Here is a 27,820-nt window from a genome sequence, read left to right as displayed (position 1 = left end):
ATAGGGATGGTCTTGATCCCTGTCTCTTGTACAGTGTCACGAACCTCATTCCATAGTTCATCAGGTACTCTATCTATCATATCTAGGCCCTTAAATCTATTTGTCACTGCCACTGTATAATCATAAGGGATTTGATTTACGTCATACCTGAATGGTCTAGTGATTTCCCCTACTTTCTTCAATTTAAGTCTGAATTTGGAATAAGGAGTTCATGATCTGAGCCACAATCAGCTCCCGGTCTTGTTTTTGTTGACTGTATAGAGCTTCTCAGTCTTTGGCTGCAAAGAACATAATCAATCTGATTTCGGTGTTGACCATCTGGTGATGTCCATGTTTAGAGTCTTCTCTTGTGTTGTTGAAAGAGGGTGTTTGCTATGACCAGTGCATTTTCTTGGCAAAACTCTATTTGCCTTTGCCATGCTTCATTCAGTATTCCATGGCCAAATTTGCCTTTTACTCCAGGTGTTTCTTGACTTCCTACTTTTGCATTCCAGTCCCTTATAGTGAAAAGGACATCTTTTTTAGGTCTTAGTTCTAAAAGGTCTTGTAGGTCTTCATAGTACCGTTCAACTTCAGCTTCTTCAGCATTACTGGTTGGGGCCTAGACTTGGATTACTGTGATATTGAATGGTTTGCCTTGGAAACGAACAGAGATCATTCTGTCGTTTTTGAGATTGCATCCAAGTAATGCATTTTGGACTCTCTTGTTGACCATGATGGCTACTGCATTTCTTCCTAGGGATTCCTGCCCACAGTAGTAGATATAATTGTCATCCTAGTTAAATTCACCCATTCCAGTCCATTTCAGTTTGCTGATTCCTAGAATGTCGACATTCACTCTTGCCACCTCTCGTTTTACCACTTCCAATTTGCCTTGATTCTTGGACCTGACATTCCAGGTTCCTCTGCAATATTGCTCTTTACAGCATCGGACCTTGCTTCTATCACCAGTCACATCCACAGCTGGGTATTCTTTTTGCTTTGGCTCTATCCCTTCATTCTTTCTGGAGTTATTTCTCCACTGATCTCCAGTAGCATATTGGGCACCTACTGACCTGGGAAGTTCCTCTTTCAGTATCCTATCATTTTACCTTTTCATACTGTTCATGGGGTTCTCAAGGCAAGAATACTGAAGTGGATTGACATTCTCTTCTCCAGTGGACCACATTCTGTCAGATCTCTTCTTAGTTTTCATTTAAAAAATGAAGATTGAATATATTGGAACTTGTGTATTATAATAGAAATATGGAAATAGAGAAAATGAATATTAAAGGCTTCATTTCCTGAGTACCTACTATGTGTAAAAAGGTTTGCATATATTATCTGATTATCAGAGCAATTCTTAAGAAATTGAGACTAAGTTAAGGAAATTTTTTCAGATGACATGATGCTATACATTGAAAGATGCCACCAGTAAACTACTAGAGCTCATGAAAGAATTTGGTAAACTTGAAGGATACAATACTAATATACAAAACTCTGTTATGTTTCCATATACTACCAACCAATTATCAGAAAGAGAAATGAAGGAAATAATCCCATTGAAATTATTGCATCAAACTATTGGTCTTCTGCAACACCACAGTTCGAAACCATCAATTCTTCAGGGCTCAGCTTTCTTTATTGTCCAATTCTCACATCCATACGTGACTACTGGAAAAACCTTAGCTTTGATTAGATGGATGTTTGTCAACAAAGTATTGTCTCTGCTTTTTAATATGCTCTCTAAGTGGGTCATGAATTTTCTTCCAAGGAGCAAGTGCCTTTTAATTTCATGGCTACAGTTACCATCTGCAGTGATTTTTGTGCCCAAGAAAATAGTCTGTCACTGTTTCCATTGTTTCCCCATCTATTTGCCGTGAAGTGATGGGACCAGATACCATGGTCTTAGTTTTAGAATGTTGAGTTTTAAGCTAACTATTTCACTCTCCTCTTTCACTTTCATCAAGAGGATCTTCAGTTCCTCTTCAATTTCTGTAGTAAGGGTGGCATCATCTGTGTATCTGAGGTTACTGACATTTCCTCCGGTAATCTTGATTCCAGCTTGTGCTTCAGTAAGCCCGGCATTTCACATGATACACTCTGCATGGATGATAAATAAGCAGGCTGACAATATACAGCCTTAATGTGCTCCTTTCCCAATTTGGAACTAATCTGTTGTTCCATGGCCACTTTCAACTGTTGCTTCTTGACCTGCATACAGATTTCTCAGGAGGTTGGTAAGGTGGCCTGGTATTCCCATCTCTTGAAGAATTTTCCACAGTTTATTGTGATCTACATAGTCAAAGGATTTGGTATAATCATTAAAGCAGAAGTAGATGTTTCTCTGTAATTCTCTTGCTTTTTCTATGATCCAACAGATGGTGGCAATTTGATCTCTTGTTCCTCTACCTTTTCTAAATCCATTGAACATCTGGAAGTTCATGGTTCACATTCTGTTGAAGCCTCGCTTGGAGAATTTTGAGCATTACTTTGCTAGCGTGTGAGATGAGTGCAATTGTGTGGTAGTTTGAACATTCTTTGGCATTGCCATTCTTAGGGATTGGAGTGAAAACTGACCATTTTCAGTTCTGTTGCCAGTGTTGTTTTCCAAATTTGCTAGCATATTGAGTGCAGCATTTTAACAGCATCATCTTTTAGGGTTTGAATTAGCTCAACTGGCAGTCCATCACCTCCAGTAGCTTTGTTCATAGTGATGCTTCCCAAGGCCCACTTGACTTTGCATTCTAGGATGTCTGGCTCTAGGTGAGTGATCACACCATCGTGGTTATCTGGGTCCTGAAGATCTTTTTTGTATAGTTCTTCTGTGTATTCTTGCCACATCTTCTTAATATTTCCTGCTTCTGTTAGGTCCATACCATTTCCGTCCTTTACCATGCCCATCTTTGCATGAATGTTCCCTTGGTATCTCTAATTTTCTTGAAGAGATCTCTAGTCTTTCCCATTCCATTGTTTTCCTCTACTGTCTTTGCACTGATCACAGAAGAAGGCTTTCTTATCTTTCTTTGTTATTCTTTGAAAGTGCCTTCAAATGGGTATATCTTTCCTTTTCTGCTTTGCCTTTAGCTTCTCTTATTTTCTCAGCTATTTTAAGGTCTCCTCAGACAACCATTTTGCCTTTTTGCATTTGTTTTACTTGGGGATGGTCTTGATCACTGCCTCCTGTACAATGTCATAAACCTCTGTCCATAGTTCTTCAGGCACTCTGTCTATCAGATCTTGAATGTATTGAATCTAATAGAGTCCCTTGAATCTATTTGTCTCTTCCAGTGTATAATCGTAAGGGATTTGGTTTAGCTCATACTTGAATTGTCTAGTAGTTTTCCTTCCTTTCTTCAATTTAAGTCTGAATTTTGCAATAAGGAGTTCGTGATTGGAGCCATAGTCAGCTCCTGATCTTTTTTTTTGCTGACTGTATAGAGCTTCTCTGTTTGGCTGCAAAGAATATAATCAATATGATTTCAGTATTGACCATCTGATGATGTCCATGTGTAGAGTCTTCTCTAGTGTTGTTGGAAGAGGTTGTTTGCTGTGACCAATGTGTTTTCTTGGCAAGACTCTGTTAGCCTTTGCCTTGCTTCATTTTGTACTGGTCCATTTTGTGGATCATAAAAAACTGGAAAATTTTTAAATAGATGGAAATACTAACCAGATTACCTGCCTCCTGAGAAACCTCTATGCAGATCAAGTATCAATGGTTAGAACCAGACAAGGAACAGCAGACTGGTTCCTAATTAGGAAAGGAGTATGTCAAGGCTGTGTCTTGTCACCCTGCTTATTTAACTTCTATGCAGAATGCATCATGTGAAATGTTAGGCTACATGAATCACAAGCTGGTATCAAGATTGCAGAGAATCATATCAATAACTTCAGATATGCCGATGATACCACCCTAATGATAGAAAATGAAGAGGAACTTAAAAGCCTCTTGATGATGGTGAAAGAGGAGAGTGTAAAAGCTGGCTTAAACTCAGCATTTAAAATCTAAGATCATGGCCTCTGGTCTCTTCACTTCATGGCAAATAGATTGTGAAAAAATCAAAACTGTAGTAGATTTTATTTTCTTGGCCTCCAAAATCCCTGTGGATGGTGACTAAAGCCATGAAATTAAAAGACAGTTGCTCCTCGGAAGAAAAAGTATGACAAACCTAAATGGCACATTAAAAAGCAGTGACATCACTTTGTTGAGAAAGGTCTGTATAGTCAAAGCATTGTTTTTTCCAGTAATCATGTAAGGATGTTAGATTTGGACCACAAAGAAGGCTGAGTGCTTAAGAATTGATGCTTTCAATCTGTGATACTGATGAAGACTCTTGAGAGTTCCTTGGACAGCAAGGACATCAAACCAGTCAATCCTAAAGGAAATCAACCCTGAATATTCATTGGTAGGAATGAAGCTGAAACTTAAGTCCTTTGGCCACCTGATGAGAAGAGCCATCTCATTGAAAAGACCCTGATGCTGTTCAAAATTGAAGAGAAATGGAAAAGAGGGCCAGGATGAGGTGGGTGTACAGCATCATCGACTCAATGGACATGAGTTAGAGCAAACTCCAGGAGTGAGTAAAGGCCGGGGAAGCTTGATGTGCTGCAGTCCATGGGGTTGCAAAGAGTCAGACATACTGAACGACTGAGCAACAAACATCAGTGAATAAAACAGTCAAGAATATTTGTATAGAAATGTTTGTTTGAATATTTTTTCACTTCTTTTGCGAATATACCCAGGCATGGAATTGCTGAATCATATGATAACTGTATGTTTAACTTTTATTTATTTTTTTAGCACTTGTCAAAGTCACTTTAAATGTACAGAATGTTATATGTCAACTATATATCAATAAAACTGCAGGTAAAAGCTGAGGTAGGAGCATTCCCCCAAGAAAAGAGAAGGAAAAAGGAAATCAGTATTGAATTGAATAGGTACTGAACTTTTCTTCTTTTGTCCTTAGATTTGACACCTTCATGTAGTGATGCCATTGGGTTGTGGCACTGGTTTCTACCTCTTTTCCCTTAACCTCTGCCCACTTGCCTATCAAGTACCATAATTAATTTGGTTTATCTTTTATTCTGTCCTTTCAGCTGAATCCTTCAAAGAATTTGCTGAATTGCTCAACGAAGTAGAAAACGAGAGGATGATGATGGTAGGTCATTAACACTTGGCCTGGAGCCACGATCATGGCTGACTTTGGACATTTTTTTTCTGTCCTCATTGGTTAGAGTGTTGCTTTTTTGTTTGAGTTTCTGTCTCATTACTACCTGGGTACTATAAAGACTGGAATTTGATTTGATTATTCTATCTCAAGTTCCCATTCTGAGAGTTTAAAGGGATATCACTCTATTCATTTCAGTGAGATAAGACTTGAGAGGACATTAAATTTGGCTGTTGAACATATTGACAAAAAATGTGGTCTTTAGTGTTCTTAAATTATCTATTTGTGTTTATCTCCTTTTAGAAATAATGAGTTTATATTTATATGTTTACATTTAGACATGTGATAGTTTTTTTTTTATATCTATGTGATAACTTTTTTCCTTACATTTAAAATCTCATTCATTAATATTAATAGACTTGGTATTTAGAGCATGTTTAGTTTTGTAGAAAAATTGAGTGAAAATATAGAGATTTCTTATACAGTTGCCCTTTGAACATGTGTTTGAGCTCTGTGAGTCCACTTATATTTAGGTACTTTTCAATGAATACTACAGTACTACATGATGTGACTTTGGTTGAATCTATGGGTACAGAACCTCAGATACTGGAGGACTGACTGTAAAGCTATATGCAGAGTTTTGACTGCTCAGGGTTGGGGCTTATGCCCTTAACACTTGCACTGTTCAAAGGTAAACTGTACTCCATTTCTCCTTGCCACCACTCCCCATATAGTTTCCCTTATTAACATCTTGCATGTGTGGTTTCCCTTATTATTAACAACTTGCAACACAATATTATTAGCTCAAGTCCATAGTTACTTTAGGGTTCAATTTTTGTGTTGAATATTTATCACTTTTGAAAAATGCTTAATGACGTATATACAACATCAAAGTTTCATCATACAGAATATTTTCACTACCCTAAAAATCTCCTGTGATTCCCCCTACCTTTTCTGACACCCAAACCCCTGACAGACACTTATCTTTTTACTGTGTTTTGCCTTTTCTAGAATGTCATATAATTGGAGTTGTATAATATAGCTTTTTCAGATTGGTTTCTTTGACTTAGCAACATGCATTTAAAGTTCCTCTATGTCTTTTCATGGCTTCATAACTCGTTTTTTTTGGTCAGTGAATATTATGTATGCGTATATTATAGTAAATATTCCATTATATGGATGTGCCATGGTTTCTTCATCGTTTCACCTTATGAAGAATATATTGGTTACTCCCAAGTTTTGGCAATTATGAAAAAACTTCCATACACATCTGTGTACAGATTTTTATGTGGATATAAATTTTCAGCTCTTTTCAGTAAATTCTAAGGGATACAATTTCTAGATTGTGTGATGAGTAGGTCTAGATTTGTAAAAAACTGCCAAACTGTTTTCCAAATTGGCTGTACCATTTTGCAATCTCACCAGCCATGAATGACAGTTCTTGTTGCTGCACATTATTGCAAGCTTTTGATGTTGGCTGTGATTTGGATTTCACCCACTCTAATATGTATTTTTGTTGTTGTTTAGTTGCTAAGTCATGTTCAGCTCTTTGTGACTCCATGGACTGCAGCGTGCCAGACTTCCCTGTCCTTTACTATCTCCTGGAGCTTGCCCAAACTCATGTCCATTGAGTCAATGATGCTATCTAACTATTTCATCTTCTGTTGCCCCCTTCTTCTGCTTTCAAAATTTCCCAGCATTAAGTTCTTTTCCAACGAGTTGGCTCTTTGCTTCGGGTGGCCAAAGTATTGGAGCTTGAACTTCGGCTTCAGTCTTTCCAGTGAATATTCAGGGTTGATTTCCTTTATGATTAACTGCAAGGTTTGATCTCTGTGCAGCCCAAAGGACTCTGAAGAGTCTTCTCCAGGACTAGAATTTGAAGGTATTAATTCTTCAGCACTCTTTCTTCTTTATGGTCCAACTGTCACATCTGTACATTACTACTGGAAAAGCTATAGCTTTGGCTATACAGATTTCTGTTGGCAAAGTGAAGTTGCTGATTTTTAGTACACTGTCTAGGTTTATCATAGCTTTCTTTCCAAAGACCATGTGTCTTTTAATTTCATGGCTGTAATCACCACCCACAGTTATTTTGGAGCCAAAGAAAATAAAATCTGTCACTGCTTCTACTTTTCTCTCTTCTATTTGCCAGCAAGTGATGGGACCAGATGCCATGATCTTAGTGTTTTGAATGTTGAGTTTTAAGCCAGCTTTTCACTCTCCTCTTTTACCCTCATCAAGAATCTCTTTAATTCCTCTTCAGTTTTTGCCATTGGTGGTATCATCTGCATATTTGAGGTCATTGATATTTCTCCCAACAATCTTGATTCTAATTTGTGTTTTATCCAGTCTAGCATTTCGCATGAGGTACTCTGCATACATGTTAAATAAGCAGGGTGACAATATACAGCCTTGAGATACTCTTTTCCCAATGTTGAACCAGTCCATTTTTCTATGTCTGGTTCTAATTATTGCTTATTGACCTGCATACCAGTTTCTCATGAGACAGGTTAGCTGGTCTGGTATTCCCATCTCTTTAAGAATTTTCCATGGTTTGTTGTTGTCCACACAGTCAAAGACTTTCGTGTAGTCAATGAAGCAGAAGTAGGTATTATTGTGGACTTCCCTTGCTTTCTTTATGATCCAGCAAATGTTGACAATTCAATCTGTGGTTCCTCTGCCTTTTGTAAATCCAGTTTGTACATCTGGAAGTTCTCGGTTCACATACTGCTGAAACTTAGCTTGAAGGATTTTGATCATTACCTAGCTAACATGTGAAATGAGTGTAATTGTACAGTAGTTTGAACGCTCTTTAGCATTGCCCTTCTTTGCAGTTGGAATGAAAATTGACCTTTTCCAGTAGTCTTGTGGCCACCGGTAGGTTTTCCAAATTTGCTGACATATTGAATGCAGCACTTTAACAGCATCATTGTTCAGGATTTAAGATAGCTCAGCTGTAATTCCATTGCTTCCACTAGGATTGTTCATAGTAATGCTTCCTGAGGCCACTTGATTTCACACCCCAAGATTTGTGGCTCTGAGTGAGTGACCACACCATTGTGGTTATCTGGGTCATTAAGACTTTTTTTTAGTTTTTCTGTGTATTCCTGTTACCTTTTCTTAATGTCTTCTGCTTCTGTTAGGTACTTATCGTTTCTGTTGTTTATCATGCCCATCCTCATATGAAATGTTCCTTTGTGTATAATAGTATATATTTGCTGTTGTAATTTGCTTTTTCCTGATGACATTTGATTTGGAACATATTTGCATATGCTTATTTGCTGTCTATACATCATCTTTCATGAGGGATGTGTTCACATCTTTTGCCTACTTCTTGAAAGTGAAAGTCTCTCAGTAGTGTTCAACTCTTTGCCTTAATTGTTTTCTTTGCTATTGTTAAGTTTTAAGATTTCTTTGTATATTTCGGATGTCAGTCCTTTATCAGAAATGTTCTTTGCACAAAATATTCCAATCTGTGGCTTATCTTTTCATTTTTTTAGAAAGTCTTTTGCAGAGCCGAAATTTTGAATTTGAATGAAGCCCATTTTATCAGGTCCTTCATCAATCATGCTTTTGGGGTTGTATCTAAAAAGGCATTACCAAACAAAAACTCATCTATATGGTTTCATTTGTTATTTTGTAAGGCTTCCCTAAGGCTCAGTGGGTAGAGTATCTGCCTGTAATACAGGAAATACAGGAGATGCATGTTCAATCCCTGGGTTGGGAAATTGCCCTGGAGGAGGAAATGGTAACCCATGCCAATATTCTTGCCTAAAAAATTCCATGTGTTGAGGAGCCTCATGGGCTACAATCCAAAGGGTCACAGAGAATTGGACACACTTGTGCACTGGCACAAGATCTTGTAGGAGTTTTATAATTATGTATACATTTAGGTCTATGATCTCTTTTGAACTAATTCTTTTTTTGTTTGCTTTCTTTTTTAAAAAAATTGAAGGGTCATTGCTTTATATAATTTTATTTTCTGTTAAACATGAACAAGAATCAGCCATAAGTATACCCACATCCCCTCCCTCATGGATGTCCCTCCCATTTCCCTCCCAATCCCACCCTTCCAGATTGTACAGAGCCCCTGTTTGAGTTCGCTGAGCCATACAACAAATTCCCATTGGCTATCTATTTTACATATGATATTGTAGGTTTTCATGTTACTCTTTTTATAAATCTCACCCTCTCCCTCCTCCCCTTCCCTCATGTGCATAAGTCTGTTCTCTATGTCTGTTTCTCCATTGCTGCCCTGCAAATAAATTCATCAGTACCATCTTTCTAGATTCCATATATATGCCTTAGTATAGGATATTTATATTTCTCTTTCTGACTTACTTCACTCTGCTTAATAGGCTCTAGGTATGTCCACATTATTAGAACTGACTCAAATGCATACCTTTTTACGACTGAGTAATATTGCATCTGAATGCAGAGTTCCAAAGAATAACAAGAAGAGATAAGAAAGCCTTCCTCAGCGATCAATGCAAAGAAATAGAGGAAAACAACAGAATGGGAAAGACTAGAGATCTCTTCAAGAAAATTAAAGATACAAAGGGAACATTTCATGCAAAGATGGGCTTGATAAAGGACAGAAATGGTATGGACCTAACAGAAGCAGAAAATTAAGAAGAGGTGGCAAGAATACACAGAAGAACTGTACAAAAAAGATCTTCATGACCCAGATAATCACGATCGATGTGATCACTCACCTAGAGCCAGATATGCTGGAATGTGAAGTCAAGTGGGCCTTAGAAAGCATCACTGCGAACAAAGCTAGAGGAGGTGATGGAATTCCAGTTGAGCTATTTCAAATCCTGAAAGATGATGCTGTGAAAGTGCTGCACTCAATATGCCAGCAAATTTGGAAAACTGAGCAGTGGCCACAGGACTGGAAAAGGTCAGTTTTCATTCCAATCCCAAAGAAAGGCAATGCCAAAGAATGCTCAAACTACTGCACAATTGCACTCATCTCACACGCTAGTAAAATAATGCTGAAAATTCTCCAAGCCAGGCTTCAGCAATATGTGAACCGTGAACTTCCAGATGTTCAAACTGGTTTTAGAAAAGGCAGAGGAACCAGAGGCCAAATTGCCAACATCCACTGGATCATGGAAAAAGCAAGAGAGTTCCAGAAAAACATCTATTTCTGCTTTATTGACTATGCCAAAGCCTTTGACTGTGAGGATCACAATAAATTGTGGAAAATTCTGAAAGAGATGGGAATACCAGACTACCTGACCTGCCTCTTGAGAAATTTGTATGCAGGTCACGAAGCAACAGTTAGAACTGGACATGGAACAACAGACTGGTTCCAAATAGGAAAAGGAATACGTCAAGGCTGTGTATTATCACCCTGTTTATTTAACTTATATGCAGAGTACATCATGAGAAACGCTGGACTGGAAGAAGCACAAGCTGGAATCAAGATTGCTGGGAGAAATATCAATAACCTCAGATATGCAGATGACACCACCCTTATGGCAGAAAGTGAAGAGGAACTCAAAAGCCTCTTGATGAAAGTGAAAGTGGAGAGTGAAAAAGTTGGCTTAAACCTCAACATTCAGAAAACGAAGATCATGTCATCCGGTCCTATCACTTCATGGGAAATAGATGGGGAAACAGTGGAAACAGTGTCAGACTTTATTTTTCTGGGCTCCAAAATCACTGCAGATGTTGATTGCAGCCATGAAATTAAAAGACGCTTACTCCTTGGAAGGAAAGTTATGACCAACCTAGATAGCATATTGAAAAGCAGAGACATTACTTTGCCAAAAGGTCCATCTAGTCAAGGCTATGGTTTTTCTTGTGGTCATGTATGGATGTGAGAGTTGGACTGTGAAGAAAGCTGAGCGCCGAAGAATTGATGCTTTTGAACTGTGGTGTTGGAGAAGACTCTTGAGAGTCCCTTGGACTGCAAGGAGATCCAACCAGTCCATTCTGAAGGAGATCGGCCCTGGGATTTCTTTGGAAGGAATGATGCTAAAGCTGAAACTCCAGTACTTTGGCCACCTCATGGGAAGAGTTGACTCATTGGAAAAGACTCTGATGCTGGGAGGGATTGGGGGCAGGAGGAGAAGGGGATGACAGAGGATGAGATGGCTGGATGGCATCACTGACTTGATAGATGTGAGTCTCAGTGAACTCCGGGAGTTGGTAATGGACAGGGAGGCCTGGCTTGCTGCAATTCATGGGGTCACAAAGAGTCAGACATGACTGAGAGACTGAACTAAACTGAACTGATTATTCCATTGTATGTATATACCGCAGCTTCTAAATATAAATGGATATTTAGGTTGCTTCTATGTTCTAGCTATTGTAAATTGTGGTGCAGTAAACATTGGGATACATGTGTCTTCTACAATTTTGGTTTCCTCAGGGTATATGCCTAGTAATGGGATTGCTGGGTCACATGGTGGTTTTATTCTTGATTTTTTAAGGAATCCCCATACTGTCTTCCATAGTGGCTGTATCAATCTGCATTTCTCCACACCCCCTCCAGCATTTATTCTTTATAGACTTTTTGATGATGACTATTTTGACTGGTGTGTGGTGGTATCTCATTGTTGTTTTTATTTGCATTTCTGTAATAACAAGTGATTTTTCTAGTTTCTCTAAATTTCTCTGATTTCTCTCATTAGCATTTCTCTAATAATGAGAAATGCATTTGATTTCCATTTCTCTAATAACGAGTGATGTTGAGCATCTTTTCATGTCTTTATTAGCTATCTGTATGTCTTCTTTGGAGAAATGTCTCTCTAAAGAGATATGTCTCTTTTGAGACATTTTCCCACTTTTTGATTGGGCTGTTTGTTTTTCTGGTATTGAGTTATATATGAGTTGATAGTATATTTTTGAAATTAATTCTTTGTCAGTTATTTCCTTTGCTATTATTTTCTCCCATTTTGGGGGGTTGTCTTTTCACCTTATTTTTAGCTTCCTTTGCTCTACCAAAGCTTTTAAGTTTAATTAGGTCCCACTTGTTTACCTTTATTTTTATTTCTCTTACTCTAGGAGGTGAGTCATAGAGGATCTTGCTTTGATCATGTTGTCAAGTATTCTGCCTGTGTTTTCCTTAAGAGTTTTATAGTTTCTGGTCTTACTTTTAGGTCTTTAAGTCATTTTGAGTTTATCTTTCTGTATGGCATTCAAAAGTGTTCTAATTTCATTGTTTTACATGTAGCTGAACAGTTTTCCCAGCAGCACTTATTGAAGAGGCTATCTTTGCCCCATTGTATATTCTTGCCTCCTTTGTCAAAAATAAGATACCCATTGGTGCATGGGCTATTTATCTTGCTCCATTGTTACATATTTCTGCTTTTGTGCCAGTGCCATACTGTCTTGATGATTGTAGCTTTGTAGTATAGTCTGAAGTCAGAAAGGTTGATTGCTCCAGCTCCATTCTTTGTTCTCAAAACTGCTTTGGGTATTTGGGCTTTTTTGTGTTTCTGTATGAATTGTGAACTTTTTTGTTCTAGTTCTTTAAAAATGCCATTGGTAATTTGATAGGAAACACATTACATTTGTAGATTGAATTTGGTAGTATAGTTATTTTCACAATGTAGATCTTCTTACCCAGGAACATGGAATGTTTTTCCATCTGTTTATGTCGTCTTTGATTTCATTCATTAGTATCTTATAATTTTTGATATATAGTTCTTTTGTCTCCTTAGGTAGGTTTTATTCTTAGATATTTTATTCTTTTTGTTGCAGTGGTGAATGGGATTGATTCCTTAATTCCTCTCTCTGATTTTTCATTGTTACTATATAAGAATGCAGGTGATTTCTGTGTATTGACCCTGTATCCCACGACTTTGCTACATTCACTGATTAGCTCTAGTAATTTTCTGATAATTTCTTTTGGCTTTTCTATGTATAGTATCATGTCATCTGCAAACAGTGAGAGCTTTGCCTCTTCTTTTCCGATCTGGATTCCTTTTATTTCTATTTCTTCTCTAATTGCCATAGCTAGGCAAAATTATGTTGAATAATAGTGGTGAGAGTGGACACCCTTGTCTTATTCCTGATCTTAGAGGGAATACTTTCAGTTTTTAATCACTGAGAATGTTTTCTGTGGGCTTATCATATGTGATCTTTACTATGTTGAGGTAGGTTCTTTCTTTGCCCATTTTTTGATGCATTTTAATCATAAATTGGTGGTGAATTGTGTCAAAGACTTTTTATGCATCTATTGAGATTTTCATATGATTTTATCTTTCAATTTTTTTATATAGTGGTTCACATTGATTGATTTGTGTATATTGAAGAATCCTTGCATCTCTGGAATAAACCCAACTTTGTCATGGTGTATGAGCTTTTTAATGTGTTGTTGAATTCTGTTTGCTAGAATTTTGTTGAGGAGTGAATCTATGTTCATCAGTGATATTGGCCTGAAGTGTTCTTTTTTTGTGTGTATTGCCTTTGCCTGATTTTGTTATCAGGGTGATTTTGGCCTTGTAGAATGAGTTTGGATGTGTTCCTTCCTCTGCAATTTTTTGGAATAGTTTCAGAAAAATAGGCATTAGTGCTTCTTTAAATGTATGAAAGAATTCTCCTGTGAAGCCATCTGCCCCTGGGTTTTTGCTTCCTGGGAGAATTTTGATCACAGTTTTGCTTTCAGTATTTGTAATTGCCTTGTCCATAATTTGTATTTATTTCTGATTCAGTCTTGGGAGGTTGAACTGTTCTGATTATCTGTCCATTTCCTGTAGGTTGTCCATTTTATTAGCATATTAATATTCATAATATTCTCATGATCCTTTGTATTTCTGTGTTATCTGTTATAACCTCTCCTTTTCATTTCTGTTTTTTAATTTGATTTTTATCCCTGTTTTTCTTGATGAGTCTGGCTAGTAAATTGTCAATTTTATCTTCTCAATGAACCGGCTTTTAGTTTTATTAACTTTTGCTTGTTTCCTTTATTTCTTTGTCATTTATTTCTGCTCTAATCTTTATTATTTCTTTCCTTTTGATTAATTTGTGGTTTCTTGTTCTTTTTCCAGCAGCTTTCGATGTAGAATTAGGTTGTCTATTCAATGCTTTTCTTGTTTCTTAAGGTAGGATTGTATTACTATAAACTTCCCTCTTAGAACTGATTTTGCTGAACTTCGTAGTTTTTGGCTCGTCATGTTTTCGTTTCCATTTGTTCTAGAAATCTTTTGATTTCCATTCTTATTTCTTCAGTAACATCTTTGTTATTTAGTAATGTATTGTTTAATCTCCATGAGTTTGTGCTTTTTCAGCTTTTTTTTTTTTTCTGTAGTTGATATCTAGTCTCAGTGTTGTGGTCAGAGAAAATACTTGATACAATTTCAATTTTCATAAATTTACTGAGGCTTGATTGGTGGCCCAAGATATGGTGTATCCTGAAGAATGTGCCATATGCACTTGAGAAGAAAGTGTATCCTACATTTGGATGTAAAATCCTAAAGATGTCAATTGGGTCCATTTGGTCTAATGTTTCATTTAAGATTTGTGTTTCCTTATTGATTCTGTTTTGATGATCTGTCCATGGGTATAAGTGAGGTGTTTAAGTCCTCTGCTATCACTGTGTTGCTGTCAGTTTCCCCTCTTATGCTTATTAGTGGTTGCCTTCTGTATTGAGATGCTCCTGTGTTGGGCACATACATCTTTACAATTGTTATGTCTTCTTGGATTGATCCCTTTATCATTATACCCTTGATCATTATGTCTTTCTTTACCTCTTGTAATAAGTCTGTTTTGTCTGAATTAAGGATTTCCACTCCAGCTTTCTTTTGGTTTCCATTCTCATGGAATATCTTTTTTCATGCTTTTATTTTCATCCTTTTACTTTAGGTCTAAAGTGGGTCTCTTGTAGACAACATATATATGAGTCTTGTTTCTATATCCATTCAGTCATTTTGTATGTTTTGATTTGTGCATTATATGTTCCCATTGGCATTTTCTTAATTGTTTTGGGTTTGTTTTTGTAGGTCTTTCCTTTCTTTTGTGTTTGCTGGTTATGTAAGTCCCTTTAGTATTTGTTGTAAGGATGGTTTGGTGGTGCTAAACTCTCTTAACTTTGGCTTATCTGTGAAGCTTTTGGTTTCTCCATCAATTTTGAATGAGATCTTTGCCAGGTATAGTAATCTTGGTTGTAGATTTTTTTTTCTTTCAGTACTTTAAATATATCCTGCCATACTCTTCTGGCCTACAGAGTTTCTGGTAAATGATCCACTGTTTATCACATGGGTTTTCCCTTGTATGTTGCTTTTCCCTTGCTGCTTTTAATATTCTTTCTTTGTGTTTAATCTCTGTTAGCTTGATTGATATGTGTCTCGATGTGTTTCTCCTTGGGTTTATCCTCTAAGGGACTCTCTGTGATTCTTGGACTTAATTGACTATTTCCTTTCCCATGTTGGGGAAGTTTTCAACTATAATTTCTTCAAAAATATTTCTCAGTGCCTTTCTTTCTTTCCTTTTCACTCTGGGACACCTATATTTCGAATATTGGTGCATTTATTGCTGTCCCAAATGTCTCTGAGAATACCCTCAATTCTTTTCATTCTTTTTCCTTTATTCTGCTCTTCAGCAGTTATTTCCACCATTCTGTCCTCCAGCTCACTTATCCATTCTTCTGCCTCAGTTATTCTGCTATTGGTTCCTTCTAGAATATTTTAACTTCAGTAATTCTGTTATTCATTATCTGTTTGTTTATTCTTTATTTTTTTCTACATCCTTGGTGATTGTATTAACTGTGTTGTTCCTTGCATTTTCTCCATTCTATTTTCAAGTCTTTGGAACATCTTTACTGTCATTGTTCTGTATTCCCTTCCAAGTAGATTGCCTATTTCCTCTTCATTTATTTTTTTCTTGTGAGTTTCTACCGTATTCTTTCATTTGTTCTCTATTCCTCTGTCTTTCCATGCTTTTTCTAACTTGTTCCATTTGAAGTCTTCTTTTCACAGGTTTTAGAATTGTATTCCTTCTTCCTTTTGGTTTTTGCCCTTGGAGAGAAAGGTTGGTTGAGTGGTTTGCATTGACTTTTTGTTAGGGGTGACTTGTGCCTGTGTTCTAATTGGAGGAGATCAAGCAGATCAAGCAGGTAATTACAGAAATAATGGGACACATACATAGTTCCACACACACAGTTATAACCAAAATATTCTAAAGAAAAGAGTACAGGTGACTGACTTAGTGAACAAGGGAAACCAAAGTTGATAATGCCCAAATAAAAGCAGAGCTCACTAAGGTTCAGTATTTTAAAGCTGAGCCTGGGCAGAGTGCCAACTGGCGAATATAGCAAAGATAGCACAACAATTTAAATTGCATGATGCAAAAAGAAAGAGTGAAGGAAGGAAAAAAGGGAGAAGAGAAAGAGAAAAGAAATAGAAGAAGGGAGAGAAAAGAGAAAAGGAAGGGCATGGAAGACAGGGTAAATAAAAGAGAAAAAATAGCAAAGCAAAGATAAATAGACACATGTGACAAAGGTTTATATATATTCAGGAATAGCTACAGCTGGTAAAGAAGTTTAAGAAAAGCAGTCAAACATATCAAAAACGAAGTCACAAAAATCACAAAAATTGGTGAAAAAAATCTTAAAAAGAAGTTTTTTTAACAAGAAAAACAAAGAGGAAAACTCCACAGCATTGCAAAAGGGTAATGTGAACATGGAAGTATGTAGAGGGAATAAACAGTGTGATTCATAAGAAAAAAAAAAGTTCTCAAGATGGTAGTTCTTCTTGGTTGTGGAGTCTGCCCCCATGGATGGGGTTGGATTAGTGTCCTGTGATGTTTTCCTGGTTGGGGGAGCTTGTGCCTGTGTTTTTCTGGTTGATGGAGCTGGACCTCGTCTCTCTGAAGGGCAGTGCAATGTACATTGGTTGGTTTGGGGAATATCTGTCAGTTCAGTATACCTTTGAACAATCCTTCTGGCTTTGTCAGTGTTAGACACATCTATTTCCACAGCTGTTTCGAAGTGGCCCTCTCAGGATATTTTTACCGTCACCAGCCCCCTACTTGTTCCTGGAATCTTCACTGGTGCTTCCGTTTCCTGGTCTTGCCTTGAATAGCAGACCAAAGCTTGCTAGGTCGGGGCATGTATGGATCTTTTCTCTGCTCCCTGACCCTTCCCTTTGCATCACGGAGATGTGTATGGACTTCCCTCAGTCCCCTGAGGTTGTCCTATATGTCACATGGCTTGTGTGCATTTGCTTGGTTCACTGGACCCACCCTCTATGTCGTGAGTATTGTGTGCACTTGTCTTGGGCCCATTCTCTGCGTGGAGCAGGTGGGGGTGGACCTGTGTGCACTTGTCCCGTCTCACTTGGCCTGCCTGCCAGACTCCAGCTCCAGCAGCCAGGGAATCAGCCTGAAGGGGTGAGTGGTGTCGGCGGACAATGATGTAGCCTCTGACTCAAGGTGCGGGGCTACATGTTTATTTCAAGCTTTAGGTTTTCTTTTATACTTTGACAAAAGCATTAGGTCAGAGGTTTGACATTTTTAGTTTCCCCCACCCAGATTTATTGTCTCCAGAAATCATCGTTGCCCTACAAATAGAGTTCCTGCTTCAGTGATTCTCTCAGAATCGGCTTTACTATCTATTATCTACTTCCTCTTATGTGTCCTATACTTAACTTGTGATTACATTGTAACTCATGCTACATTCCTCAGTTTATTTCTTATCTTTCTAAATCCTGTTTGCCCCTAGCATCCTAAGATCACTATCTCCTAAAAAGTCTTCTAGCTATTAATATCTCTAAAATTCCTAATCTCTATAAACTATAGTAAAATATGCTAACACTACAACATTCCTTAAACTTTTAGCTTCTAACTATTCTTAATTACTCCTAAACCCTAAACTCAGCAAACTTCTTTTGCCATAAATATTTCCCTCACAAACAGGTCTCAGATAACAGTCCTTCCCATGGCCTCAAGTTGTGGCCTACATGCTCATCCTGGAACATTCTTTGTAAAGATCCTTGAACAAATGTCAATGGTTACTTTATAGATTATTCACTGGGCACAACTGCAGAAGGCTTTGTGCCTTCTCATGCTCCTCCCAAGAACAATAAGCACCTTAACATTCTTTCCAGCCAAGTCAACCAAAGAAAGGAAAGAACAAGTCAGAATTACAAGAACTAACTCCTTCATCCCGGGACCATGCCTGCGGGATGAGGAGAGGGGGTCGGGGCCATGCCTACATTTTTGTCAGTAATGCCTAACGTGGCTCCCGACACCTGACCTCTATGTCGCAGGACTTCTGTGTTCTTTTGGTTCCCTGGGCCTGCTCTCTATGCTGTGAGGTTTGTGTGTGCTATAGAGGTTTGTATGCCATGCCTCTCTTGGCACCCTGGGCCTGCCCTCTGCACCACAGGGCTTCTGTGGGCTTGTTTCAGTTCCCTGAGCCTGTTGTCTGGTTGGGGCCACAGTCTGTGAGCTGTCTATGGGCTGAGAAGTGCAGCCTTCTTTGTTCTCCAATCTCCAAGTCTCTGCTTTGCCCAGCCTTCTGAGATTGTGCAGATACCCCTCCCCACAATGAGGTTTCCTCCCAGCTCATGGCAACTGCCCCTGTTTCAGAATTCCTCCCTCCCTCTCTCGGTGCAACAAGCTCCCGTCCAGATGTTCTGTGCCTTTTCCCTTTTTATGTCTCCATCTTCTCTCCTACCTCATTCCAGGGAGCTTAGTCTGCCCCCTGGAGGCCTGGGGTCTTCTGCTGTCGCCTAGAGATTGCTTTGTAGGAGATTCATATCTTATTGAGTTTTTGATGTATTTGTGGGGAGGCTGACCATCTCCCTATCTTACTCCTCTGCCATCTTTTTCCGACCTTTTCCCCCTTTTGAGCTAATTCTTGAGAAACCTTAAGGATTGTATCCAGATTTTTTTTTTTAAATGTGGATATCTGGTTGTTTCATCACTATTTCTGAAAAGAGTGTCCTTTCTCCATTGAATTACTTTAGCTTCTTTGGCAAAGGTCAATGGATTATTTTGTGTGAATCTATATCTGGGCTCTGTTCTCTTCCATTGATGTATTTGTCTATTTCTTCAGCAATACTATACATTTTTTTTGCAAAATTAAAAAATATTGAAATAGAGTTAACTTAAATATTGTGTCAGATATATGTTGCTCTTGTTTAGTCACTTAGTCATGTCTGAATCTTTTGTGACCCCATGGACTGTAGCCTGTCAAGCTCCTTTGTCCATGGGATTTCCCAGGCAAGAATCCTGGAGTGTATTGTTCTTTCTTTCTCCAGGGGATCTTCCTGAATCAGGGACTGAACCCATGTCTTCTGTATTGCAGGTGGATTCTCTACTCCCAAGCCAATGGGCAAGTCCATGATTCAGATACATAGATATTAAAATTATTTTCTATTATCAGATATTACAAGATGTTGAATATAGTTCCATTTGCTATACAGTAAATCCTCATTGCTTATCTATTTTAGGTATAGTAGTTTGTGTGTGTTAATTCTATATTCTTAATCCTCCTCCCCTCCTGTTCCCCTTTGGTAATTGTAAATTTACTTTTTATGTCTGTGAGTGTGTTTCTGTTTTGTATATATATTCACTTGTATTATTTTTAGCTTCCACATGTAAATGATATTATATGATACTTGTCTGACTTACTTCACTTAGTATGGTTATCTCTAGGTCCATCCCTGTTGCTGCAAATGGCAATATTCCATTGTATGAATCTATGCTTACATATACATATGTGTGTATATGTTTATATATACATATATGATATATATATATATATATATATATACACATACATATAGTATATATATACCACATGTGTATGGGCTTCCCTGGTGGCTCAGACAGTAAAGAATCCGACTGCAATGTGGGAGGCCTGAGTGCGATCCTGAGTTGGGAAGAACCCTTGGAGGAGGGTATAGCAACCCACTCCACTATTCTTGCCTGGAAAATCCCTATGGACAGAGGAGCCTAATGGGCTACAATCCATGGGGTTGCAAAGAGTCAGACATGATTTAGTGACTAAGCACAGAATGAATATATATATATATGATATGTGTAAGATGTGATATATATATATCACATTTTCTTAAGCCAAACATGTATTGATGGGCACTTGGTTGTTTCTATGTCTTGGCTGTTGTAATAGTGCTGCTATGTACATTGGGGTACATATATCTTTTGGAATTAAATTCTCATTTTTTTTGAGGGGATATATCCACAGGAGTGTGATTGCTAGATCATACGGTAGCTCTATTTTTAGTTTTTTAAGGAACCTCCATACCGTTTTCCATAGTGGATGCACCACTTTACATTCCCACAAACTGTGTAAGGGCTCCCTTTTCTCTGTTTCCTCTCTAGTATTTATTATTTGTAGAATTTTTAATGATGACCATTCTGACCAGTTTGAGGTGATGTTGTTCACTTGCCCCCTTGTGTCTGACTCTTTGCGACCCCATGGACTGCAGCACACCAAGCCCCCTGGTCCCTCACCATCTCCCAAAGTCTGCCCAAGTTCATGTCCATTACATTGGTGATGCCATCCAGCAATCTCATCCTCTGATGTCCTTTTCTCCTTCTGCCCTCAGTCTTTTCCAGCATCAGGGACTCTTCCAATGAGTCCACTGTTCACATCAGATGACCAAATTATTGGAGATTCAGCTTCAACATCAGTCCTTCTAAATGAGTATTCAGGGTTGATTTCCCTTAAGATTAACTAGTTTGATCTCCTTGGTGTCCAAGGAACTCTCAAGAGTCTTCTCCAGCACCACAGTTGGAAGGCATCAATTCTTCAGTGCTCTGCTGTCTTTATGGTCCACCTCTCATAACCATACATGAACATTGGGAAGACCATAGCCTTGACTATATGGACCTTTGTCAGCAAAATAATGTCTCTGCTTTTCAACACACTGTCTAGGTTTGCCATTGTTTTCCTGCCAAGAAGCAAACGTCTTCTGATTTCATAGCTACAGTCACCATCTGCAGTGATTTTAGAGCCCCAAAAGAAAATAATCTGTCATTACTTCCACTTTTTGCCTTCTATTTACCATGAAGTAATGGAGTTGGATGCTATGATCTTAGTTTTTTTAATATTTAGTTTTAAGCCAGCTCTTTCACTCTCCTCCTTCACCCTTGTCAAGAGACCCTTTAGTTCCTCTTTGCTTTCTGCCATTAGAATGGTATCATCCAGATATCTGTGGTTATTGATTTTCTCCCGTCTATCTTGATTCCAGCTTACAACTTATCCAGCTTGGCATTTCTCATGATGTGCTCAGCATATGGATTAAACAAGCAGGGTGATAGCAGACACCCCTGTTGTACTTTTTTTTTTTTAATTGTCACCCTGCTTATTTTTTTTTAATTTAATTTTATTTTTAAACTTTACAATATTGTATTGGTTTTGCCAAATATCAAAATGAATCCGCCACAGGTATACATGTGTTTCCCATCCTGAACCCTCCTCCCTCCTCCCTCCCCATACCATCCCTCTGGGTCGTCCCAGTGCACCAGCCCCAAGCATCCAGTATCGTGCATTGAACCTGGACTGGTGACTCGTTTCATATATGATATTATACGTATTTCAATGCCATTCCCCAAATCATCCCACCCTCTCCCTCTCCCACAGAGTCCAAAAGACTGTTCTATACATCAGTGTCTCTTTTGCTGTCTCATATACAGGGTTATTGTTACCATCTTTCTAAATTCCATATATATGCGTTAGTATACTGAATTGGTGTTTTTCTTTCTGGCTTACTTCACTCTGTATAATAGGCTCCAGTTTCATCCACCTCATTAGAACTGATTCAAATATATTCTTTTTAATGGCTGAGTAATACTCCGTTGTGTATATGTACCACAGCTTTCTTATCCATTCATCTGCTGATGGATATCTAGGTTGCTTCCATGTCCTGGCTATTATAAACAGTGCTGCGATGAACATTGGGGTACACGTGTCTCTTTCAATCCCACTGCTGGGCATACACACTGAGGAAACCAGAATTGAAAGAGACATGTGTACCCCTGTTGTACTTCTTTCTCAATCGTGAACCAACCAGTTGTTCCATACAGAGTTCTAACTGTTGCTTCTTGACTTGCATATAGGTTTCTCAGGAGACAGGTAAGATGGTCTGGTATTCCCATCTCTTTAAGAGCTTTCCACAGTTTATTATGATCCATACAGTCAAAGGCTTTTGTGTAGTCAATGAAACAGAGGTAGATGTTTTTCTGGCATTCCCTAGCTTTCTGTATGATCCAGCAAATGTGTGAGGTGATACCTCATGGTTTTGATTTGCATTTCTCTAATTATTTAGTGATATTTAGTACCTTTTCATGTGACTGTTGACCATCTATAGTTCTTTGGAAAAATGTCTATTTACATCTTTTGTCTAGTTTTTAATTTTTTTAATATTAAATTGTGTGAGCCGTTTGTATATTTCGGCTATTAACTCCTTGTTATTCATATTGTTTGCAAATAATTTCTTCTATTCTGTAGGTTGTTTTTTCAGTTTGATGATTTCTTTGCTGTACAAGAGCTTTTAAGTTTCATTAACTCTCATGTTTACTTTTGCTTTTATTTATTTTGCTTTCAGAGACTGAGCTAAGGAAACATTGCTGATTTATGTCAGAGAATGCTTTGCCTATGTTCTTTTCTAGAATTTTTATGGTGTCGTGTCTTATATTTAGATCTTTTTACCATTTTGAGTTCATTTTACATAGAGTGTGAGGGGCATTCTAATTTCATTGATTTACTTGTAACTTCCCAGCTTTTCCAACAGCACTTATTGAAGGTACTATATTTTATCCACTGTATATTCTTCTTGCATCCTTTGTTATAGTTTAATTGACTGTGTGTCTGTAGGTTTATTTCTGGGCTCTCTATTCTTTTCTTGTTGTTGTTGTTCAGTAGCTAAGTTGTATCTGACTTTGTGACCCCCGTGAACTGCAGCATGCCAGACTTCCCTGTCCTTCAGTATGTCCTGGAGTTTGCTGAATCTCATGTCCATTGAATCAGTGATGCCATCCAACATCTCATCCTCTGTCACCCCCTTCTCCTCCTGCCTTCAGTCTTTCCCAGCATTAAGGTCTTTTACAATGAGTTGGCTGTTTGCATCAGGTGTCCAAAGTTTTGAAGTTTCAGCTTCAGCATCAGTCCTTCCAATGAATTGATATTCCTTTCTATTGATCTTCATTTGTGCCAATACCATGCTGTTTGGATAACTGTAGGTTTGTAATGTTGTCTTAAGTCTGGATGAGTTATGTCTCTAGCTTTGTTCTTTTTCTCAGGATTGTTTTGGAAATTCTGAAACTTTTGTCTATTATATGTTCTAGCTCTGTGAAAAATATTATGGACCAACACCATACTCTCTTGATTTAATGTAACTTTGTAAATAAATTGTGGAGTAGGGTAGGAACTTTAAAACCTATTTATCAATATCCACAAAATAAATTGCTGGGATTTTGGTATTATGTTGAATTTATAGATTAAGTTGGGACAAACTAACATCTTAAAAATATTGTCTTACTATTCATGAGCATCAATTATCTCTTCATTATTTATACCTTCTTTGATTTCTTTCATCAGAGTTTTATAGTTTCCTCCTATTAGATTTATTTTTTTAGATATATTTTTTGTGAACTATTTTAACAGTTGGAAAAAACAAAACAAAACTCTAGACCCATACCAGCAGTGTCACCTGGAAAAATTGGTAGAAATGCATGTCTATAGCCACACTCCAAAGTTATTTGAGAGTTAAATATGGAAGTACCTATGTTGTTCAATATTTATTTTTATTAGGAGCATGTGGTTGAATTGGAAGCAATGTAACAGACCACAAAATGGTCTATCTTCCCTTTCTGTGATTAGATGACTTTCTATTGGCAGCTCAGTTTTGTTAAACCCATTAATTCTGATAGCAAGAGCTCTTTAATCTTCCTGCTTCAACAGGAAGTAATCACTCTTCCTTTTCAACAGTGTGATTTCTCAGAATACTGCTACCATTTTATCTCGGCTCCTGGAGAGTTAGGATTGAAATCAGGGCCTTTAAGCAGGGAGATGATTGCTGTGCCAATAACTTGGTTGTTGACTTCACACTAATCACTTTATTTCTTCTAGTCTCCTTTTTTAATATGTAGAATGAGAAAATACTTCCCACCTCCCAAGTTTGTTGTATATACACCAAATGATAAAATGAATATGAAAGTGTTGCATAAATAGAAAAAACACTGATCATATAAATGTTTCTAGTTATCTTTTGTTGCCTAAAAGATTAGGCTTGTGGAAATTTGACTTTGGGAATTTTTTTCATTTAAGAAATTTGCTTTTAAAAAGATACTTAAGAGTTCAATATGGGTAGTCTTCCCGGAGCCTATTAGATGCCCCACTAGTTTAATGTTTTCTTCTATCACAAGAGTTTTTGGACTGCTACAAATTTGATCTCAAAGACATTCATGCCCATTTCATCCAGATGCCACTAGAAATGTCATCTGTGCAGCTCTTAAGCCCTATTTGTTTCTTGACCTCTTTTATTTACCCCAAAGCTCTAAAATATGCACCTTTTGAGATGTTTTCCTCACCATTCTTCTGGCTGTTTTCTACAGGACTAGCTAATTTTCTTCTGTCTTTAATTATAGTGTGCTCATTCAATTCTTCAATCATATATTGAGTGTTGGCTTCCCATTTCCCATTTAATTCCAGGAATGCTGCTGTGAAGGTAGGGCTAAATGAAGTCCTTTTACAACATGCCAGGAATTTATTGCTTGACTGCATCTCTTTCATCTCCTGGAAGTGTAGTAAAAGTACTTGTGTACCTCAGTATGGTAGCTGTTAAAGAGCTTTTTATCATTTCTCTAAGAAGAGGCCAAAAAAAGCTTTAGTAGAAGAGGGAGGAAGATCACAGTCCTAGCATGTGACAACTGCAAATATCTAGTCATTCTCATAAATATGTTTTAAAGTGTGGAAGAAAGTATGGAGAAAACAAACAAAGAGAAGCTTTGCAGCCTTTATTTCTTAACAAGTACAGTGGAGGAGGTAGTAGTACCTCTGAAAGTATCCTTTAAAAATCTCGCTAACAGACTTTCTCTATAATTAAAGATAGGGGGCTTGCCTAGGTGCCGTTCTGACTCTGAAGGGAACTCTATTTGCAATGGTAAGGTCTGTTTTTAAGAATTGCAAAAAATGAACTTAGTGTACTTTCAGTGCCTTCTTTTTGTAATATGTTAACTATCAATGACTCATTTACTAATGATCTATTGCTACATAACACCCTATTCTAAAACTTATCAAGTTAAACTAAAACTATTTAATTTTATTTCATGTTTTTTTTGGGGGGTCATGAATTTAGGAAGTGGTTACCTGGGAGACTCTTCTGCTCTATGTGGTGGTATTCACTTGGGATATGGGGTGGTATGGAAGATAAAAAGTAGCTTCACTTACATATCTGACTCCTTAGTGACTGGAAGCCTGAACTCAGCTGGACTGCTGACAAGAATGTCTACATTTGACCCCTCTAGCTTGGTAGTGGCAGGATATTTCAACTTCTTATACTGTGGCTCAGGTCTTTTGAGGACTGTTCCAAAGCAACCAGGTGGAAATTACTGGCTTTTTATGACCTAGCCTGAGATGTCATGTAGTATCACTTCTGCTGTATTTTGTTGGTTCAGAACAGGAATAAACTCACTTGTATTCAAGGTAAAGGGAATAGAGGCCTTTCTTCTCAGTGTGAGGAGTATCATAGAATTGGTGACCATGCTTTAAAACTTCCACTGTAGTAAAGAAAAAAAATTGCTCCCTGTATCTATGACACCAATGATTTAGTTTATTTCCAGGTGGGTACACAAAGTTGATAGCACATAATTCACAGTCCATTGAAAAGTAGCATGTATTAGGCAAGAGAGACAGGCTGGTACTTTTAGTAAGAATATTATTGTTTTCAATTGAAGATAGTCATCGAGCTTTGATTGGATGAGAGTTTGCCCATTTATTTGAACCTTAAATCATACCTGGATGCAAAATAAGAGGTCCTGCTTGTAGGACCTGAATGCAATATGTATTAATGCCTCAACTTGCCTTGCTCTTTGTTGATAGTTTCAAAATTGCTTCTTAGTTTGGAAATTAAGGGGTTCCCTGATAGCTCAGTTGGTAAAGAATCTACGTGCAATGCAGGAGACCTGTGTTTGATCTCTGGGTTGGGAAGATCCACTGGAGAAGGGAAAGGCTACCCACTCTAGAATTCTGGCCTGGAGAATTCCCTGGACTGTATAATCCATGGGGTCGCAAAGAGTCAGACACGACTGAGGGACTTTCACTTTTGGAAAACGTAGGACTGGTCAAAACTGGCTTTCTACTCTGTCTTCTGTTTTTGTTATAAAGATATTTCTTGTGTTACTGCCACTTCAGTCTCATCAGATAAGGAAACCAGTCCCTCTTTTTTTTTTTGTTTTTTTCTTGTCTTGTAATAGATCAAAATTAAAACATAGCTAACTTGCACCTCTGGAAAAACAAACCCTGCTTGTTGCATTGGATAGGTGCAAATTCCCAAGAGGTTTATATGAAAAACAAAGCTTTGTATATCTCTGCCATCCCAGTGTACAAGGGCTCCAGTTTGGCTATGATGTTTTTCATTTCCAAAACCAATATTGCCAATATTTTTAGTACATGGAAAGGCTGTTCCTGTCAGGTTCTGAGCATACAGTTACATCTTTTGAAGGCCTGGTCTAGTATTCTCTGTGATGCTGTAATAGATTCTTAGTTCTGAGGGAAATGTTCTGGCTTTATGACAAACTAGGGCAGGGCTAGAAACAGTTTATACTGGGATCTTTCCTGGTGCTATTACTGTTAATTCATTTGCTTTCCTAGTGCTATTACTGTTAATTCCCATGAAATGATTTGTACTTGGTGCAATTGCCCTTTTCATGTGTTTTTGCATTCCCCTTTTCTTCTCTTTTCCACAAATACTTCAGGCTTCCTGTGTCTATTTCTGGTCATGTCTCTGGATATTTATCAATTAAAAAGTCAGATAATACTACCAGTAAAGTTGCAAAGAAAGGCCCCTAATGTTTCTTTTCTCATTTTCTCTGAAAGCATTTGATTTTAAAAGAGCAATGTGGGAAAACAGTAACAAAACCCAACAAACCAGCAAACCAGGTAACATTTTGCACTAATATACATTGATGATGTATTATAAGGAAATATCCTAGTAACAATGAATCTTGACTCTGAACCTTGCTAATTTGAAAGTTATTTTGTGTGTTTTTTCTTTTTCTCTAGGTACACAATGCTAGTGATTTGCTGATCAAACCCCTGGAGAATTTCCGGAAGGAACAAATAGGCTTCACAAAGGTACATTTTCTCTACGTGTGTAGATACTTTTTTTTATAGCATGTGGATAGTTGTTTGGGCTACCACCCTTCACCCTTCAAGCTTGAGGAGGATTCATCTCTATAAGAAAACTTCTTATCAGAAAGTGAGAACATCTGGATTTAGCTCCTGACTGTGCTTCCAGCTACCTGTAACTGTGGACAAGATACTTCTCCTTTTGGAGCTTCAGATTCTCCATATGGAAAATGGGAACTTGATAATAATAGATATTATTTAAAGATGACTTACTATGTTCTGAGCCCTGGGCTAGGTGTTTTACATTCATTCTCTTAATCACAACAAACCTGTGAGGTTCTGGTATTATCCCCATTTTACAAATAAGGAAACTGAAGTTTGAACAAGATAAAGACCATGA

At 37.7% G+C, this 27,820-nt stretch overlaps 1 protein-coding gene across 5 annotated transcripts in view; it reads left to right on the top strand.

Annotated features, from left to right (window-relative positions):
* The window catches only part of OPHN1 (oligophrenin 1), a 627,552-nt gene that overhangs the window by 195,384 nt on the left and 404,348 nt on the right, over positions 1–27,820 (top strand). For all 5 annotated transcript variants that reach the window (XM_027535147.1, XM_027535145.1, XM_027535143.1 and 2 more), the window contains 2 exons: positions 5,077–5,138; positions 27,355–27,426. In XM_027535147.1, coding sequence (XP_027390948.1) covers positions 5,077–5,138; positions 27,355–27,426 — 134 coding nt within the window. The remainder of the gene's footprint in view (positions 1–5,076; positions 5,139–27,354; positions 27,427–27,820) is intronic.

Source organism: Bos indicus x Bos taurus, chromosome X, assembly GCF_003369695.1.
Source record: "Bos indicus x Bos taurus breed Angus x Brahman F1 hybrid chromosome X, Bos_hybrid_MaternalHap_v2.0, whole genome shotgun sequence".
Lineage (NCBI taxonomy): Eukaryota > Metazoa > Chordata > Mammalia > Artiodactyla > Bovidae > Bos > Bos indicus x Bos taurus.
This window is presented reverse-complemented; position numbering and strand designations above follow the sequence as displayed.